The sequence below is a fragment of the Sinocyclocheilus grahami genome, unplaced genomic scaffold (assembly GCF_001515645.1).
Source record: "Sinocyclocheilus grahami isolate Dianchi unplaced genomic scaffold, SAMN03320097.WGS_v1.1 scaffold36.1, whole genome shotgun sequence".
Lineage (NCBI taxonomy): Eukaryota > Metazoa > Chordata > Actinopteri > Cypriniformes > Cyprinidae > Sinocyclocheilus > Sinocyclocheilus grahami.
This window is the reverse complement of record NW_015505215.1, coordinates 4478005-4493813: the sequence shown is the minus strand read 5'-3', so window position 1 is coordinate 4493813 and position 15809 is coordinate 4478005. Positions and strand designations below refer to the sequence as shown.

Sequence of the window (15809 nt, the reverse complement as noted above, 5' to 3'; positions counted from 1 at the left end):
GCTTCCAGAAAATACTAACACATTCTAACAAAAATATAGCAAACCTCATATTGCAGTGAACTACTAGTTGCTGGTGTTATAATATTGTCCTATTAATTATTAATCTTATTGTGCCCTCATGGCCCTGAACACAAAGCTGCTGCTTCTCCAAAGTGTGCTACAATTATGAAGACCATCAAACGTCCTTAATGGTACTTTCTCCAGCGTTCTTTCTCTATAAAACAGCATAAAACAAGACATTTTATTTATGCGTGTCAATGATTATGGGAGGATGACATTAATTCAGACTCACTGAGATATGGGTAGTTCCATATGTAACACAGGACACAGTCAACAGTATGGATATCCCACCGATTCCTCCTCTACGAACATCAATATACAGTGGGTACGGAAAGTATTCAGACCCCCTTAAATTTTTCACTCTTTGCTATATTGCAGCCATTTGCTAAAATCATTTCAGTTAATTTTTTTCCTCATTAATGTACACATAGCACCCCATATTGACAGAAAAACACAGAATTGTTGACATTTTTGCAGATTTATTAAAAAAGAAAAACTGAAATATCACATGGTCCTAAGTATTCAGACCCTTTGCTGTGACACTCATATATTTAACTCAGGTGCTGTCCATTTCTTCTGATCATCCTTGAGATGGTTCCACACCTTCATTTGAGTCCAGCTGTGTGTGATTATACTGATTGGACTTGATTAGCAAAGCCATTCCTGTAATACCACTGCCATCCTGATCACATACAACCAAGAAACTCAAAAGCACTAGACCAAGTGCTATGTTATGTTGTATTATGATTGTTAAGGAACAAACCTTGCTTCAACATGGTTACAATCTCTCTGGGTGACACAGGAGTTTGAGCACCAAGCCAGACACTAAGTTCATTCAACCTGACATCTCCAAGTTTCCACTGCACTACAGGCACTGCAAGGACAAAAGCATATTTTGTCATCTAAACAATCTCTTTTTGTTTAGGATTGGTATGAGAAATTGGACATGTCATGAAAACTGGCGTGGAAGCACAATGAGGATGAGGGACTTAAATGAAATTAAAGATTTACATGAAAGAATGAATCAAAAATTGCAATAGGAGGAATAAGGAAAGAAACTGTTTCACATATAATATTTTTAATTCCTCCAGCCAAGTTGATAAAAGTGTAGCTCATTCACTTTCAGCTTGATATCTCAGAAACTGAAGACTGTGCATAATAATTCTATGGTACCCAAATGTAAACCTATGATAATGAAATGTTGTTTACAATAGCTGTTGTTTATATGCAATTAGCTGTCTAATAATCTCACCAAAATGATTTGATACAGTGGTAGTCCAAAATAGACAGTCTTTCATGTTCTCATAATGGCAGAATGAAAACTAGCTTGCCAATCTTGGAAAAAAAAAAAAAAAAACTTTCAGAAGCGTACTAATTTTTTTAATTGGTCAGAACCCATTCCCTCTCTGTAATTTTCAGGATTTCATGCTTTGTTTGTGTTATGCAACTTTATCTTTAGCATCTATAGCACACTTACCCAAATGTCATCTTAAAAAATAAAGCACTTTTTGTGTGAAACTTTTGATATGTGTTAAAAAGTGACAAATAAAGGCAGTACAGTACACTCTTAAAAATAAAGGTGCTTCACGATGCCATAGAAGAACCTTTTTGTCTAAATGGTTTCATAAAGAACCTTGAACATCCGAAGAACCTTTCTGTTTCACAAAAGGTTCTTTGTGGCGAAAGAAGGTTCTTGAGATTATAAAAAGGTAAGAAAGAGATGGTTCATTAAAGAACCTTTGACTGAATGGTTCTTTGTGGAACCAAAAATGGTTCTTCTATGGCATCGCTTGAAGAACCTTTTGAAGCACCTTTATTTTTAAGAGTGTACTTGTGTTTTGTAATACTGTTCAATTTGATCTTAACAGAAAGTGCTTGTGGGAAGTGCACTGTTGCTACCGAACACAACTTTTTTTTGCGAGTGTATTTAGTGTACTCTGACTCAAGGTGTGTTCACATTTAACATTGTTCTGCAGATTTTCGCAGGTGAAATGGTCATTTCAATGGCAATCCACGTTCCTGAGAATTTAGTATGAGGGTGAAAGACTTCCCAATGAAGATTTCGCAACATGTTCAATCTGGTCAAGCGGATTCGGCACATTGACCAACAGAAAGCTGCTTGGTCTGAAAAGGAGTTTGTGTGAGCTGTGCTTTATACATCATGATAATGAAGCGTTTACTATTAAATGAAATGCTGAAATACTCAAAAAGTAAACTCTCAGAGTGAAACTCTGGTGAAAAAAGTTCATGTGTTCATGTCCTCATGTAGTGAGACGGCAGATGCTGAAAACACCAGGGGCATCACATGTGCATGAGTATGTGTAGTAGATGAAAGAACATGCAGACTTGATGTTTCAATAGCAGTCTTTTAGTGGTTTAATATTCACAGACACTAGCCCATATCTTCTTAATATGACTTCGATAAGTGTACAGCCCTACTTTTGATTTGCTCATTAAAACTTGGCCAAATTCCGTGACATTCCATGCTATTCTATTTTTTATTACTGTATTCCACATCACAGAAATCATCAGAGCCCCTAGGTATATAGTTTGCTATGTAAAAATAATACATAGCTAACCTTTTGTTTTCACTCCTTTTAGGAGAGTTCAAGCTTTAATTAGTCCCATAAGTCAACGTTGAAAAAACTAGATACAAATATTAAAGTGCTTACTCTTTTTTTTCAAAGGCATTGCCTATTTACTTAAAATCCATTACATAAATAACCAAAGATCACATAAACCATGCATTACCTTCACTTTGGGCCGCTGGTCCAGCAGACTGATCCTTAATCCAAATGCATTCATTAGCATAGCTGCCTAAAGGTTCTGTGAAGAACTGTTTTCTTTTGCAAGTAGTCACTATCTCTGGACTCCATGATAGAATTCTGATGCCCTGCAATCTTGAATTTAGGATGCCTTCTGTGGGTTGATGAATGAAGGTTTCAGTTAAAGTGGGTGATGTTGGAATGGCAACCTTGATAACTGCTGTTTGGGGTTTGCTTGATTGTTGCACACTTGAAATACAAACTATCATTGATGTGCTCCCACACAGAAATCTTGGATAAAAAGAAAGTATGAGCTTTATGCTCTTTTGCACTAGATACTAGATCACAATCCTTGTTCTGACTGTTCAGTCTTTCAAGCTCCTCCAAGAAGTTAACTTTGAGTTTTGGTTTTTCATGTTGCACACTGCAATTTTTCAGAATTGCTGGAACAAATCCAGGGGTATTGATTTTACTCTTGGTGATGGACAAGTGCTCTGATAATGGTGCCATCTCTAGTTTCTTTTTGCCTTTAGTACTTCTTCCATTATTTGAGATGTTCCCTGTTTTGGTCTTTTGGAGATCTCACAAAAGCTTTTATGTCCTTCGTTGATGGATAATGAGATAGAGTTGCTTGGCTTCCTTGAGACTGGCACTAACAGCTGTAATCTCTCAAGTTCCTTCTGTCTTTTAGTAAGCCATTTGCTTTTAGGCCTCTCTGTGTTCCGAGTCTGAGCTGATGGGACTTTGACCTCAGTAGTTGTGTGAAGACTGTCTGCATTGTGAATGTCATCTTTCCTTCTTCCTTTAGAGGTTAGTGTCTCATCAAATATGACATTATTTATTTCTGTTGTTGCTGTCTTTTTATAGATCTTCTGTCTGGAAATGGTTGCACTCAATTCTTTGGGTGCTTGAATGCTTTTCTTGGGTTGTACAACTGGTGCCATTTTACAGTGAGAGAGGTGGGTTTTCAGCCGCTTGAAGGGCTTTCCACAATATGGACACTCTTCTAAATGGAAAAAAAAAAAAAATCTAAGAATAGTCAGATGTTACAGGACTGGACCAAAAGGATTAAGATCAAGGCTGCTTGCAGAAGCACTTGAATATTTTCCCGCATAACTCTCAGAAGAAACATCTTAAAGACCTGATGAAATTGTTTTATGAGCCATTTTCTGTGTTGTGTGGTATAATTCCTTTATCTGTTAAATAGCTATAGATTTGAAAACTGCTAGAAAGTAATTTAGTCAACTTTCAGTAGTACACCAGATGGCCTTAAATCTCCAATTTTGATTTTAAGGAATCTTAAAAGCAACAAATAAGGCATGAGATACTAAAATGGACAAATCATCTATCAGATACGTAGATTTGATACTTAGCCTACCTACACTCATACTTTATAAGTTCACTGCCATCTTTCTAAGAAAGAGGTAAAGATCTTCTCTGTGTCTTTTAAAGACATTATTCAACTCTGAATTGGGAACGTTTCTAAAGCAGCCACACATAAACAAGTTATAAAAAACTCCGATGCATTTTTATGTAGCTCTTGCAGATATGTGTTACCATCGGACAATGAAGTAAAATAACGGACTCTGCGGTAATTGACGGCCCGCTAGTGGACATGCGGGATTACTTCGAGTTACGAAAGACCCCGTTAGCCGTCTTTATCAGTGCCTGTGTGTAAATACTGCATGTATGCACCATTGATCAAGTCATTCCCGCGAAAGCAATTAAACAATCTTTTTCGAACGTCAGGAGCGACTTGCTATACATTCGAAATTTTCTTTTATTTTTTAATGAAGCATCTTTTGAAGCATAGTTCACAGATAGTGTTTCCAGATATCTTCCGAGGCAATTCAGATATTAATATAATTATTACAATAAAAAATACAACTTTTCCGTTTGTAGAAGTTTTTTTTTTTTTAGAATTGGAGTTTTTTATTTATGAGTAATGTAAGGTCTGTGGTTAACAAGACAGTTTCACATTTTGTTATTCAAAAAACCATAATACATTTCCAAGGTAACCAAAGGCTATTTATTTATGTAGTCTATATTTATCGTGACAAAGCAAAAACATGTACAAGCAAAAGACAATAAACAAAAAAAATTATATTTGTAAAAATACATAAAATTCTACAATGAATTATATTAACTTAATATTAGTATTCCATGGAAGTCTTACAATCAAATAAATTTTTAGAGTTATTTAAAGGATTCATATATATATACATACATACACGAATTCTTTAAATATGTATCTTTATATATATATATATATAATCTTCCTTGAAAATAAAAATAGGAATAACGTAATATTAAAATGGTCTATTTCTAAAATGTCAAATTGTTGGCTAATACTACGGAATAATACAGAGGTTTGAGGATAAATTCCCCAATTTGCGGGTTGGACTACAAATTGACGTCATTGCTGAATAAAATATTGAAGGGGAATACAATTCTAAACTAATAGATGATTTGCCAAATCCAGATCACCGTAGATGTTTTATCTAATGTAGAAAAATCCCAAAATAATAATTCAATTCAAAATAAAACATTACGAATCTTACGTCCCCCCTCGCTCGAAGGCACGCATGTTACGTCATTATGACAGCAACAGATGGAAGCCTGAGTGAGTGAGTGAGTGAGCGAGAGAGAGAGAGCGAGAGAGAGAGAGAGAGAGAGAGCGAGCGAGAGAGAGAGAGAGAGAGAGAGAGAGCGAGAGCGATGGATACATTGTAACTTCAGAAAATGACTGAACTCAAGATCCATCTGTGAACAGACAGAGGTAGAGTACATCACAACCCTTTCGTCTCTTCACAAACTATTTATTCCGTTCAAATCTCTTCGTTTGTTTTGTCGTAGGAACAGTTCGTCGCTAGGAGGAAGTAAAGTGAACTACACATAGCATTGTGCTATCCGTCTCTCTGCTTGACATTCTGAACGCACTATTTTTGTAACATTATTACCGATTTGCATCATTGGACTTATGTAAATGAGCCATTTTGACTGATTTCAGACAATAATGTTAATTAACATCAGACGTTTATATTTAAATTATATAGATAATGTGTTTCCCTTCCGTTCTTTGTCAACCCTATGCAGATCATTTTTCTAGTATGAATATAATAGCTCAATGTATCTCACGAATGGATCATAACGCATATAAACTGATATTATAAGCTTATATTGGCAGGCCTGAATTATTTAATATTATTAATATGCCTTCTGCACACCGGCACTGCAATGTAAACGTGTCTGCAGCTTCTCACTGTGAATTACATTTGTCATTTCGCTCATCATTAGGGGAGAATCTTGACAGATCCCTTCATTCTGCTGAAAGGAAAGCCGGTGGTCTCTGAGACTGAGAGGTGCTGTGTGCCCTTATTTGACTGCCAAATGCACAGATACGACATGTTGACAGAAAGCAGGTAACATCATTTGCTTCTAATAGTTTGCATGCGTGTTTCATGATGCATTTATGTAACACACATGTCCTGCAGACATCCATGATGCTGCTGTTGACAGTGTATGCAGATTTAGTGTAGTACTTCATGTCTGCTGGCTATTTTTAGATGTTCTTTTAGAAGGCTGATCCTTTAGACTAGCAGCTATATCGGTTAAATGAGTCTGTGCTGTTATCCAGCATCAAGCTTTGACAGCTCTTGAGCTGATGACATTTTTATTCTTAAATCTGAGTCATAATCCTGCAGTGGACATATTGGTGACTAACGGTTGCAATCAAGTCTGCACTGCCCCATTGCTTAGGGAATGGTGATACACTTACTACTTAGAAAGATATGCGTCTAGAATGTTCAGAATCAGCTCAAAAAGACCTGGTTGTTTAGTAATAATAAGACTGTTACAAATTATTCTATGCATGTTGAACACAGTAGTCAAAGGCGATGATCTCTGTCAACAGAAAACGCAGACGCAGCTGTGATGCTGAGGAGCTTCAGGGCTTTCCCCAGGCAAAGAGGTGTGGAGGTTATTCCTTTCTCCCTGAGGTTGGCCGTGATGTCTGGGACTCTGAGGTAAGAAGGCACAACAGTTGGCCAGGAACTTTCTTTCATTCAAGAATGGTAAACTGAGACTGTTGATGTTCATTCTAGAATATATTTCGTAAAGGGACACACTAGAGAAAGTGCTGAAGTATAGTGTTAAGGCTGTATCCCACAGACCAAATCATCCACTTGGCCTTCCATGAACGAACTGAAATTTCAGATGCTATTTTTCTTTTCTTTTCTTTTTTATTTGTTCTGACTACCAAATTGTAAGACATTTTAAAAATGTTATAGTCAGTTCATACTTCACAAAATTTCGTAAGTAGGACAAGTCTTTTATGTTCACCTAGGCTGCATTTATTGGATGAAAAATACAGTAAAAACAGTAATATTGTGAATTATTATTACAATTTATAACAACTTGTTTTCTAATTGAATATATTTTAAAAAGTAATTTATTCCTGTGATGGCAAAGCTGAATTTTCAGCAGCCTGTTGTAAACTTCTGTAAAAAAGACAGAATTATGAGATGCAAACTCAGAATTGCAAATTTATAACTTGAGAATTTCGAGATATAAACTTGCAGTTGCAAGGAAAAAAGTTAGAATTGTGAGATTGCAAATAGTTGCAGTTGCCTGTATTTTTTATTCCGTGGCAGAAACGAGCCATATTTCTTTAAAAAAAAATATATAATAAAATAAAAAAATTACTGAACCCAACCTTCTGAACGGTAGTATATTAACTAGTAAACCCAAAGAAAACTTTAATCAGAAGTGGTAAAGCACAGAAACCACCTCCACTCCTCTATTTTTATTCTCAGTTCCTTGTCACCCAACAGTCTTCCAGCAGTGACAGCAGTGGGATCAGCAGCCCGGAGCGGATGGCAGGAGCCAGTTCCAACATCCAGAACACTGACCAAAGAGGACTCCATGTATCCCAGGCTCCCTGCAGCCCCATTGCCCCCACCATCTCAGCAGAAGAGCCGGCCGTCTCCTTGAGCCACAACGTCTCATACGATCACATCAACCGTATCTTAAGGGAGGCCCACTTCAGTAGCTTGCAAACTCATGGTCAACAAGGGCAGACGTAACTCTTCCAGCACCCATTGGCATTAAGGAACAATGTACAGGGGACCTTTTAGAGGGCCATTATGGGCCATTTGAAGGCCTAGCACAAATATAGGCCCTCTAAATGCATTTGTCTTCTTTCTTATAGCACTTTTTCATGTTCATAGTGTTTATGTGGGGCTCTACTTGATGTGTTGACCATGAACTTCACATAGGTGCTACATAAAAGAAATATCTTGAAAATTGTCAAGTTCCTGTAAGATTATGTAAGCTTTTGCCCTTTACTAAACAGTCACACATGGTGCTACTGCAGTTCTGGGTCACGTTTTATTCAGAGACATGCATTTGGCCAATTCTGACACACTTTGTCCGGTCTAGAAAAGGAAAATAAATCAAATAATTTCCTGTATTTAAGAGCTGAAGTCTAGAAACCATGTGATTATAATGCAGCCCTGCTTTGGAGTCATTCCATGATGATTAATAATGCTGTTGACGTGTGAACAGAAGATCCCGGTTTGGTTCTGACTGGAATTTAGACTCTTTCAGGAAGTTTTTGGGGCTTGATGATTGCTTACATATCCAAAACTCAGGTCTAGAGGATTTCTCTCTGTGTGCCATGAAGGTTCAGACTTTAAAGATGGAACTTGGTGCCAGATCCTTAGAATGTTTATATGACATAGTCTCTCTTTAACTTTACCTTAGAAAAAATATATATTATCAGAGAGACAATTCTGAAAATGCATGCTGGACTCAGGTCTGTTAATGTACATAATGTAAACCAATGAATCATTGTGCAAATCCAGTAACTGCAACTTGAAAGCCATGTCTGATATTCACACAATAATTTCCTGGTTTCATTTTGCAATAATCAGAGCTGGAAATAAACTAGTTTAGATCAGTCACTGCACTCCCTGTAATACGAGGACTCGTCTTCTATGGGCAGACCAGGAATGACCTAAAATAAGCTTGCACCTAACTTAGCACTCTACAGTATCACGTCACTGCAAGATACTAAATATTTTACCATAAAATATCAATACAACCCATTTATGCCTGTGTTTGACCAATATACATGATTCTTTTTACATGGTGTAGTGCTCCTAAATTTAGTATAGTTCAGTTCATTTTAGACATACATCCTCAACTAAATTTTGAAGCTTAGTCCAAACAGATCGTATGAGGACAGTTACATCATTTCAAGCAGGTAATTGTGTACGAGATACTGATGTACTTTAAACTACTCCATGCACAATACTGTACATCCCAGGCACTATGCTTTGTGTGAAAGACAATTAGCTTCTGATGATGAAAATTGTCCCTGCGGTCACCATTGTTTTGTATGTAGGACTGTATATAATATATAGCTAGCATATATACAATATTTGAAATCATTGTTATTTTATTAAATGTTCTGCTGATGTAAATAAAAATGCTTTTTTAAAATATATGTATTCATTTTTTTTTCTGTTTCAGGCTCTGAATGGACATGAGGCCATTTTCTTATTCAAACCTGCCTTTTAAGTTTTAATACTGCAACACTTTCACACAAGACAGTTCTTTATATAGTTGCACATAAGTTTTGGCAGGATGCATTCGGATTAAACTCAGTATGGGTGTTAATGTTTGTTCTTATTTTATAAATACACACAGGAAGACATAAGTGCTTTAAGTAAGAGGAAAGATTGTAGTGCAAGTAGTAGCAACCATTGCAGTGACACTTGTGTTTAACACCACAACAGAAAAGCTTCCCGAGTTGTTTCTCAAATGTATCTCAGTGAAATCAGAATGATCTGAAGAGATGTACCATTACTGATGATGATCAAGACTTGACATTCCCACTCTGAACGCTTAATGTGAACCACTAGCAGCATTTAGACAGTGAGTAAAGAGTATGTTGCAGTTGCAATTGCAGGTGGATGTTACCTCCATAAATACTGCGACCACATTTACATGAAAAATTATTTCTGATCAAAAATTCCTTTACAGCAACTGGAATATTCCTGGATACATGCAGTCAGCATGTAAACTGAGACATGCATGATTTGAGTAATTCTGAAGTTATTTTTCCCCAAATCGGCAAATAACCGTAAATGAATGTTGGCATCAGAGATTGAGGAAGGAGAAGGCAGACACTTGCTCACTAGATGTGAGTGAGCCTGCAGTTCTCTCACAGCTTTTCTCAATTGCACAGTCTGTGCCTGTAGTGGCTTCTACACTTATCTGGGCACCTGACTCGACAGGAACAGGCTCGACCAAGCATACAGGCTTGCTTCTGTTGACTAACTCCATTCCACTGAAGAGTGACAGTCTGGGTGGTTCTGAGATTTTAGAGGTTTCCGTGTACCTGTACTCTCCATCTTCTTGTTTTCTTTTCATATGAGACCCAGGTGCAGTGCTGTTACCCTGCAGGTGATGTGTAGATGGGGTCTCCTCTGATGGGATAACAGAGGTTAAGGTGTCTCCTAGTTGTCCCGGAACAAAGGGGACGGTTATAGATTCAGAGGGTTGATCTGAAAGCGAAGAGCTGGCAGAGGTTGGACATCCAGCACGGTCACATTTGGAATTTGTGACACAACCAAGCAAGGCCTCAAACTGCCTTAAAAGCTAATTAAACAAAAATAATCTGTTAGTCCTACATAATTACAAAGATAATACCACTACACTGGAAAAAATTGGTGTAGAAACTGTTTTTGCTAGCAATGTTTGTTTAGAAATTGCTAGTAAATTTCACAATTAGTCACTAAATGGAATTGAAGTAAAGGTTTCAATTTAAAAGTAGAAAGACTGAAATTGTATTTTCCTGTACAACATACAGTACTCCCAATAATCTATATTTTTATATATTCCAATAATTTTATTTTGAAAAACTTTGGCAATTGTGTAGGGCAATTGTTACCTTGGTTGCCTTGTTGGCGACAGGGCCTGTGGTTCCTTCACTAAGTTGTGCAAGGTGTTTATGTATGATATTGTAAATATGGTCTAGAGACAGGAAATCTGAAGAAATCAGGCAGGCCAGAGCACACAACGCCCTCTGGAGGAAGGAAATACAAATTGGTTATGCGGTATGTTATCAATATAAATTGCTCATACAAGTTAAATAAAAAAAATTAAGGATGTATTTATTTGAAATAACTTCTAAGTGTAACAGAATAGGAGACATTACCATCTGGACGATTTGTGTGTGGTCCTGGAGTTTGCGAGACAAAAGTTCAACGACCACCTCACAGTTGAGAGTGGAGCATCTGAAAGAAAACAGAGGATCAAGATGTAAACAATTTTATCTATGACACTGCATGCACTGACATTACAACCCAAGAGTTGTGTATTTGGCTACACTGATGCCAAAACCATGCACATGTCTCATGAATCATTTACTCTTTGATGAAGTGCTGGCTCTCCTCTCTGGACAGGAAGACTTTGGAACCGCTGGACAGTCTGTTGATAAGTGCCGTCTCCTGACCACAGAACTGAATGGCTTCCACACTGATTCAAATGAACACAAATATAACAAAATAACAATGTGAATATCACACAACCTAAAAAGAATCCAAATAAAAAGAATAATAATTATTATTTTGTTTTGTGAAAATTGAGCCTATATTAAAATCTCATTCTCATTACAAAATATTTGTGGTTTTAAAGAAATTAATGTTTATTCAAAAAGGACACAATAAATTGATCAAAAGTGACAGTAATGACATTTTTGTTACAAAACATTCTATTTCAAACAAATACTGTTCTTTTGAATACTCAGTTTTAAGTCACAGCACAACCATTTTCAACATTGATAACAATAATAAATGTTTCTTGAACACCAAATCAGCACATTAGAATGATTTCTGAAGGATCATGTGACACTTAAGACTGAAGTAACGACTGCTGAAAATTCAGCTTTGCCATCACAGGAATAAATTACATTTTAAAATATAATAAACAGAAAACAGTTATTTTGATCAAATAAATGCAGCCTTGGTGAGCATAATAGACTTCTTTCAAAAACATAAAAAATACCCAAATACTTACACATTTAACCATAATAATATTTGTTTGCCCATATATTTGATATGCCATTATTTGCCCATAATGTATGCTGATTTATTTAAAAAAATCTAAATGAAAGATTTATTTTTTATTGTAATACAGTTAATAAATTACTGATTAACAGTAATGATAATCTGAGGGTCATTGAAAAACATTAAAATTTCAATATGATAAAGAGAGTTTTTGCTTAATTATACTCATAATTCAATGGTCCTAAAAATAAGCCTCCTTTATATTAAAAATATGATATAATGCAAAAAATAATATTATTTCTTATATATTATATTTCTTGTGATTTTGTTGCAAATTATGACAAATGACATGGGATGCTGTTGTTTTAATACTGGAAATAAGACGCCAGAATTAAATTTCCCCTTAGCTATATGCAATGACCTGGCGTTAATGACCTCAAACACTTGAGAAAGCAATGTGTGCAGCCCTGTAGCAGTCTGTCCCTTACCGCTCTGATAGGTCACCGCTCTCCGGACTCGCACCGGAGTGGCTGCCCGAGCCGCCCGACTTACTGCTTCCTCCCAATGAGGTCTGGCTGGCTTCCGCAGTCTCCTGGGATGAGTTGTGGGATGAGCTGTGCCCACTGTCCGTTTCCTCCCAGCCTCCTCCAGCCTGCCCTAGGCACCTGTGAGATGCTGAGAGGAGAAGAAATGGTCATTTCTTTGACATTCTTAACATACACTTGACCTGTTTTTAAAATCAGTGCATGGGTCACCTCTGTGGCAGTGAGATTGGATGTTGTAGGCACATGCTGGCTCTGCCATCTCCACAGTAGCTGAGGGCGCCACCACAGCGTGGTAGTGGTTGTCATGGACACGAATGCCAGGATGCTCTGTTGGAGGAAGGACAGCGCTGGCAACCGCTTCGGCAGCTTTCTGAATCTTGTCCAAAAGAGTTCCTCTACCTGAACGAGTGAGGCAAACATTGCGTGAAATAAGACAGGACACACACGAGCACCAACCTTCCAGTTGAAATTTTTTTTTTTAGTTTAGGTCAGGAGTAGGATGAATGATATTAAATGTCTGTGTCTTACTGGACTCTTTCCTTCCTGGGCTGTATCCGAACCCCTGCATGCCAGACCTGAGTGACTCTGAGCCCATTCCTGCAAACAAACATCTTGGTATACATCACGGTATACACATACTATAACACTTTACTACTTTAAGCTTATATTAAAACAAACTAAATAGAGACATTCAAAAACACAAATCCTGGTTCACTCACCCACAGATTGTGTCACTGTTTTGAGTGGAGACAGTCCAGAATCTAGGGACATGGTATCATTAAAGAGTAGGGTAGCCAACTCCTGTATAGAAACAAACACTGACTCAATTCAGGTATTAATAAATAACTAGAAATAATACACAGAAAACGGACTGCTTCCTGTATTAATTATATTTGGCATATTTTTATGAATAGAACCTTGACTTGACAGGTTGACATACAAGACTGCAAAAAAGGTACTGGTCATAGGAATGACTGTACAGCAGTTTAATTGTTCGATGATATTGATTTGTCTGCACAGAGAGAAAGTTTTACCTGAGCCGAGCTTCTGACTTTCTGAAAGAGAGCATTTCCATGGATGGGGTCCGGGGGGCCACTGTACACTAAGAAAGGAGTCTGTTATGCTTTCCAATGCGACATTTGATAAAAAATAAAGTGAATACAGTAATGCTGTGAAATATTATCATTTAAAATAACTATTTTCTGTTTTAATATGTTTTAAAATGTAATTTATTCCTGTGATGGCAAAGCTGAATTTTCAGCAGTCGTTACTTCTGTCTTAAGTGTCACATGATCCTTCAGAAATCATTCTAATGTGCTGATTTGGTGCTCAAGAAACATATGTCTTTGCAAACTTTCATCACAATATAAATGATTGCTTTGCCTTTAAATGACTTCCCAGTTTGGCTGGCATCACCAATTAATCCCATACAGAGACCACTTTCCAATCCAATCCTTTCCCAGTGGCTAAAACCAAGTCCCACCCTACATTTTTATCTTGCTGAATATCCTGTTTCCCCAAGTGAAATGAGTTGGTGACATCACTGCATCTTGACTGAAAAAGTTCAAGAGTTACTGATGCTCTGGTTTTATTGATTGAAACATATTGATTGTTTTTATGTGTGTACACTGAATCCTTAGAATCAGTTAATATGACTTCCTTTTGAAAGTGCTAAAGTGTTCATCTTGAACTGTTTAGATCTGCTTACCAATTACTTCTTGTATAAATGTAGCATTCCGCCGTAGCTCTGTGAGGAAGTGAGGTGGTCCATGGCCACATAAATGCAGGAGAATCTTCAGGACCTTGGACAGCGTTAAAAGGCACAATAAACACCATGGCACCACTAAAGCCCAAATTTCGAAAACATTTAAAAACACTGAGCTCAGTAAAGGAAGTTCATGAATGACCCTTTTCAGGGTTTGAATCCTGAACAACCTTTTGGATTCCAACCGAGGCAATCCACCCAATCTCACCTTAAGTTTGACGTGGCAGGACTCCACCTGTAGTCTCTCCAAGAGGTACTCAAGAAGACACTGGCAGCAGCCCACTGACTCATGGGAAATTTCTCAAATATCATGACAGTTAAAGTCCACTGTTGACAGAGCGTTCATTATTCTGCCCTCTTAAGTAATGGCAAAAAAGGATACTGCCGATTTCCTCAAAGAGATAGCCGGGACAGGGCGATTCGTCATCTGATGTTGCTCGCATAAGTGTTGGCACCTGAGACATAAAAAAAGAGGTGAGCAAATTTGTCTTCTATAGTACAGTGCTACTATCATCTGAATCCACTCACAAAGTCAGTTCCATGGCACAATGATAGTAATACCATGGTATGTTTATATATTATTGCACAGAATGTAACATGGTATAGTACTGGTATTACCATAGACCATAGTTACTCATGTTATGGTACATGTCAAAAAGACCATGGTAATACCATGGTATATTTTCAAAACCCCAAGACAGTACCATGGTAACTGTGGTTGTCTTTTTCCACTGTCTGTAAACAGAAATATCAATCATATGCAGAGATAAACTGTCCATTTATCTATTTAACCACTTCTAACGCCAGATTCCACGGATACGTACTTTTTGTAGGAAAACCAACCGTTCCAATAATGCAGCCATGGTGAAGAAATCTGTGTTTTATCGCCTGTCTATGTACCATTGCTCACAAGGCGGGTGACAGCGCAGGTCCTGTCTGCCCAAGAATGTCTTCACAAACCACACGGACTTCTGTTTAGCTCGCCGACTCCGGTTTGACGTAGGCGACGTCCGCTTTGTGAGTCGGATCTTTTCAGTGAATCAGTTGAACCGATTCCGTCAGGAGTTACTTCTTTGGAATGATCGGTTTAAAAGAATCGATTCGCGGAAATAAATGAAAGATGTCGTAGCCAATAGAACGTGGTACTAAAGAACACGTGATCGACTGCGGAAGTTAATATGGAGTGGATTTCTCGAAATCCCGAATGTCTTTGAAATCAGCTACTACAGGCTCTCCACCATAAGTAGGAAACTACACCAGACAAAAAACAAAACAACCAGTTATAAAGTAGTGCATATGTTTCTGCTTCCAGATTAACGCACTGGTTGGCCAGTTACTCGTCAATGGGAGGTTTACACGCGTTAGCAGTCAGAGGTCACAAGCATGGCGCTGTCCGTGTTGAATATACACACTACATCTATGAGCCGTTACAGTGGTTTTTAAATAAATGTAGGATTATTAACAGATTGCCGCTAAATAAAATCATTATTGTAGTATATTTTGAAGTTTTTTAACTATGTCTAGTTCAAATGTTTGGACTCGCAGCAGAGCGAGAATGAGACTCCTCTCAGAGCTGTTGGCTCAGTGTTCAGGAGAGGTA

General features: G+C 37.4%; 2 protein-coding genes and 1 pseudogene across 3 annotated transcripts; 1 reads left to right on the top strand and 2 right to left on the bottom strand.

Annotated features, from left to right (window-relative positions):
- Positions 1-828: 828 nt before the first annotated feature.
- LOC107581604 (uncharacterized) lies at positions 829-4374 on the bottom strand (annotated as a pseudogene).
- A 1099-nt stretch (positions 4375-5473) lies between these two features.
- Positions 5474-9298, top strand: LOC107581605 (protein FAM104A-like). Its single transcript, XM_016267235.1, has 4 exons — positions 5474-5604; positions 6123-6247; positions 6739-6850; positions 7658-9298. Exons 2-4 carry the CDS (start codon positions 6216-6218, stop codon positions 7907-7909), a joined length of 396 nt encoding a protein of 131 aa, XP_016122721.1. The 5' UTR covers positions 5474-5604; positions 6123-6215; the 3' UTR covers positions 7910-9298.
- Positions 9299-9303: 5 nt separating this feature from the next.
- On the bottom strand, positions 9304-15223 carry LOC107581603 (TEPSIN adaptor related protein complex 4 accessory protein). Of its 2 annotated transcripts, none has more exons than XM_016267234.1 (13): positions 15034-15223; positions 14592-14664; positions 14418-14509; positions 14153-14246; positions 13479-13546; positions 13164-13245; positions 12973-13041; positions 12655-12843; positions 12388-12574; positions 11262-11369; positions 11050-11128; positions 10783-10917; positions 9304-10490 (listed from the first exon to the last, which is right to left on the bottom strand). In XM_016267234.1, exons 1-13 carry the CDS (start codon positions 15070-15072, stop codon positions 9990-9992), a joined length of 1716 nt encoding a protein of 571 aa, XP_016122720.1. In that variant the 5' UTR covers positions 15073-15223; the 3' UTR covers positions 9304-9989. The 2 variants fall into 2 exon arrangements, with proteins under 2 accessions (XP_016122720.1, XP_016122719.1); XM_016267233.1 differs by lacking the exon at positions 15034-15223 and adding an exon at positions 14914-15027.
- Between the last annotated feature and the right edge of the window lie 586 nt (positions 15224-15809).

Bases quoted from the DNA above. Each gene is read 5' to 3' on its own strand.
- LOC107581605 (XM_016267235.1), top strand. From the start codon at position 6,216: ATGCACAGATACGACATGTTGACAGAAAGCAG. The intron at 6,248-6,738 runs GTAACATCATTT...CTCTGTCAACAG, and splicing joins GACATGTTGACAGAAAGCAG to AAAACGCAGACGCAGCTGTG. The intron at 6,851-7,657 runs GTAAGAAGGCAC...GTCACCCAACAG, and splicing joins GTGATGTCTGGGACTCTGAG to TCTTCCAGCAGTGACAGCAG.
- LOC107581603 (XM_016267233.1), bottom strand. From the start codon at position 14,988: ATGGACAGTTTATCTCTGCATATGATTGATATTTCTGTTTACAGACAG. The intron at 13,246-13,478 runs GTAAAACTTTCT...GTTTCTATACAG, and splicing joins AAGTCAGAAGCTCGGCTCAG to GAGTTGGCTACCCTACTCTT. The intron at 10,918-11,049 runs GTAATGTCTCCT...TCCTTCCTCCAG, and splicing joins ACACACAAATCGTCCAGATG to AGGGCGTTGTGTGCTCTGGC.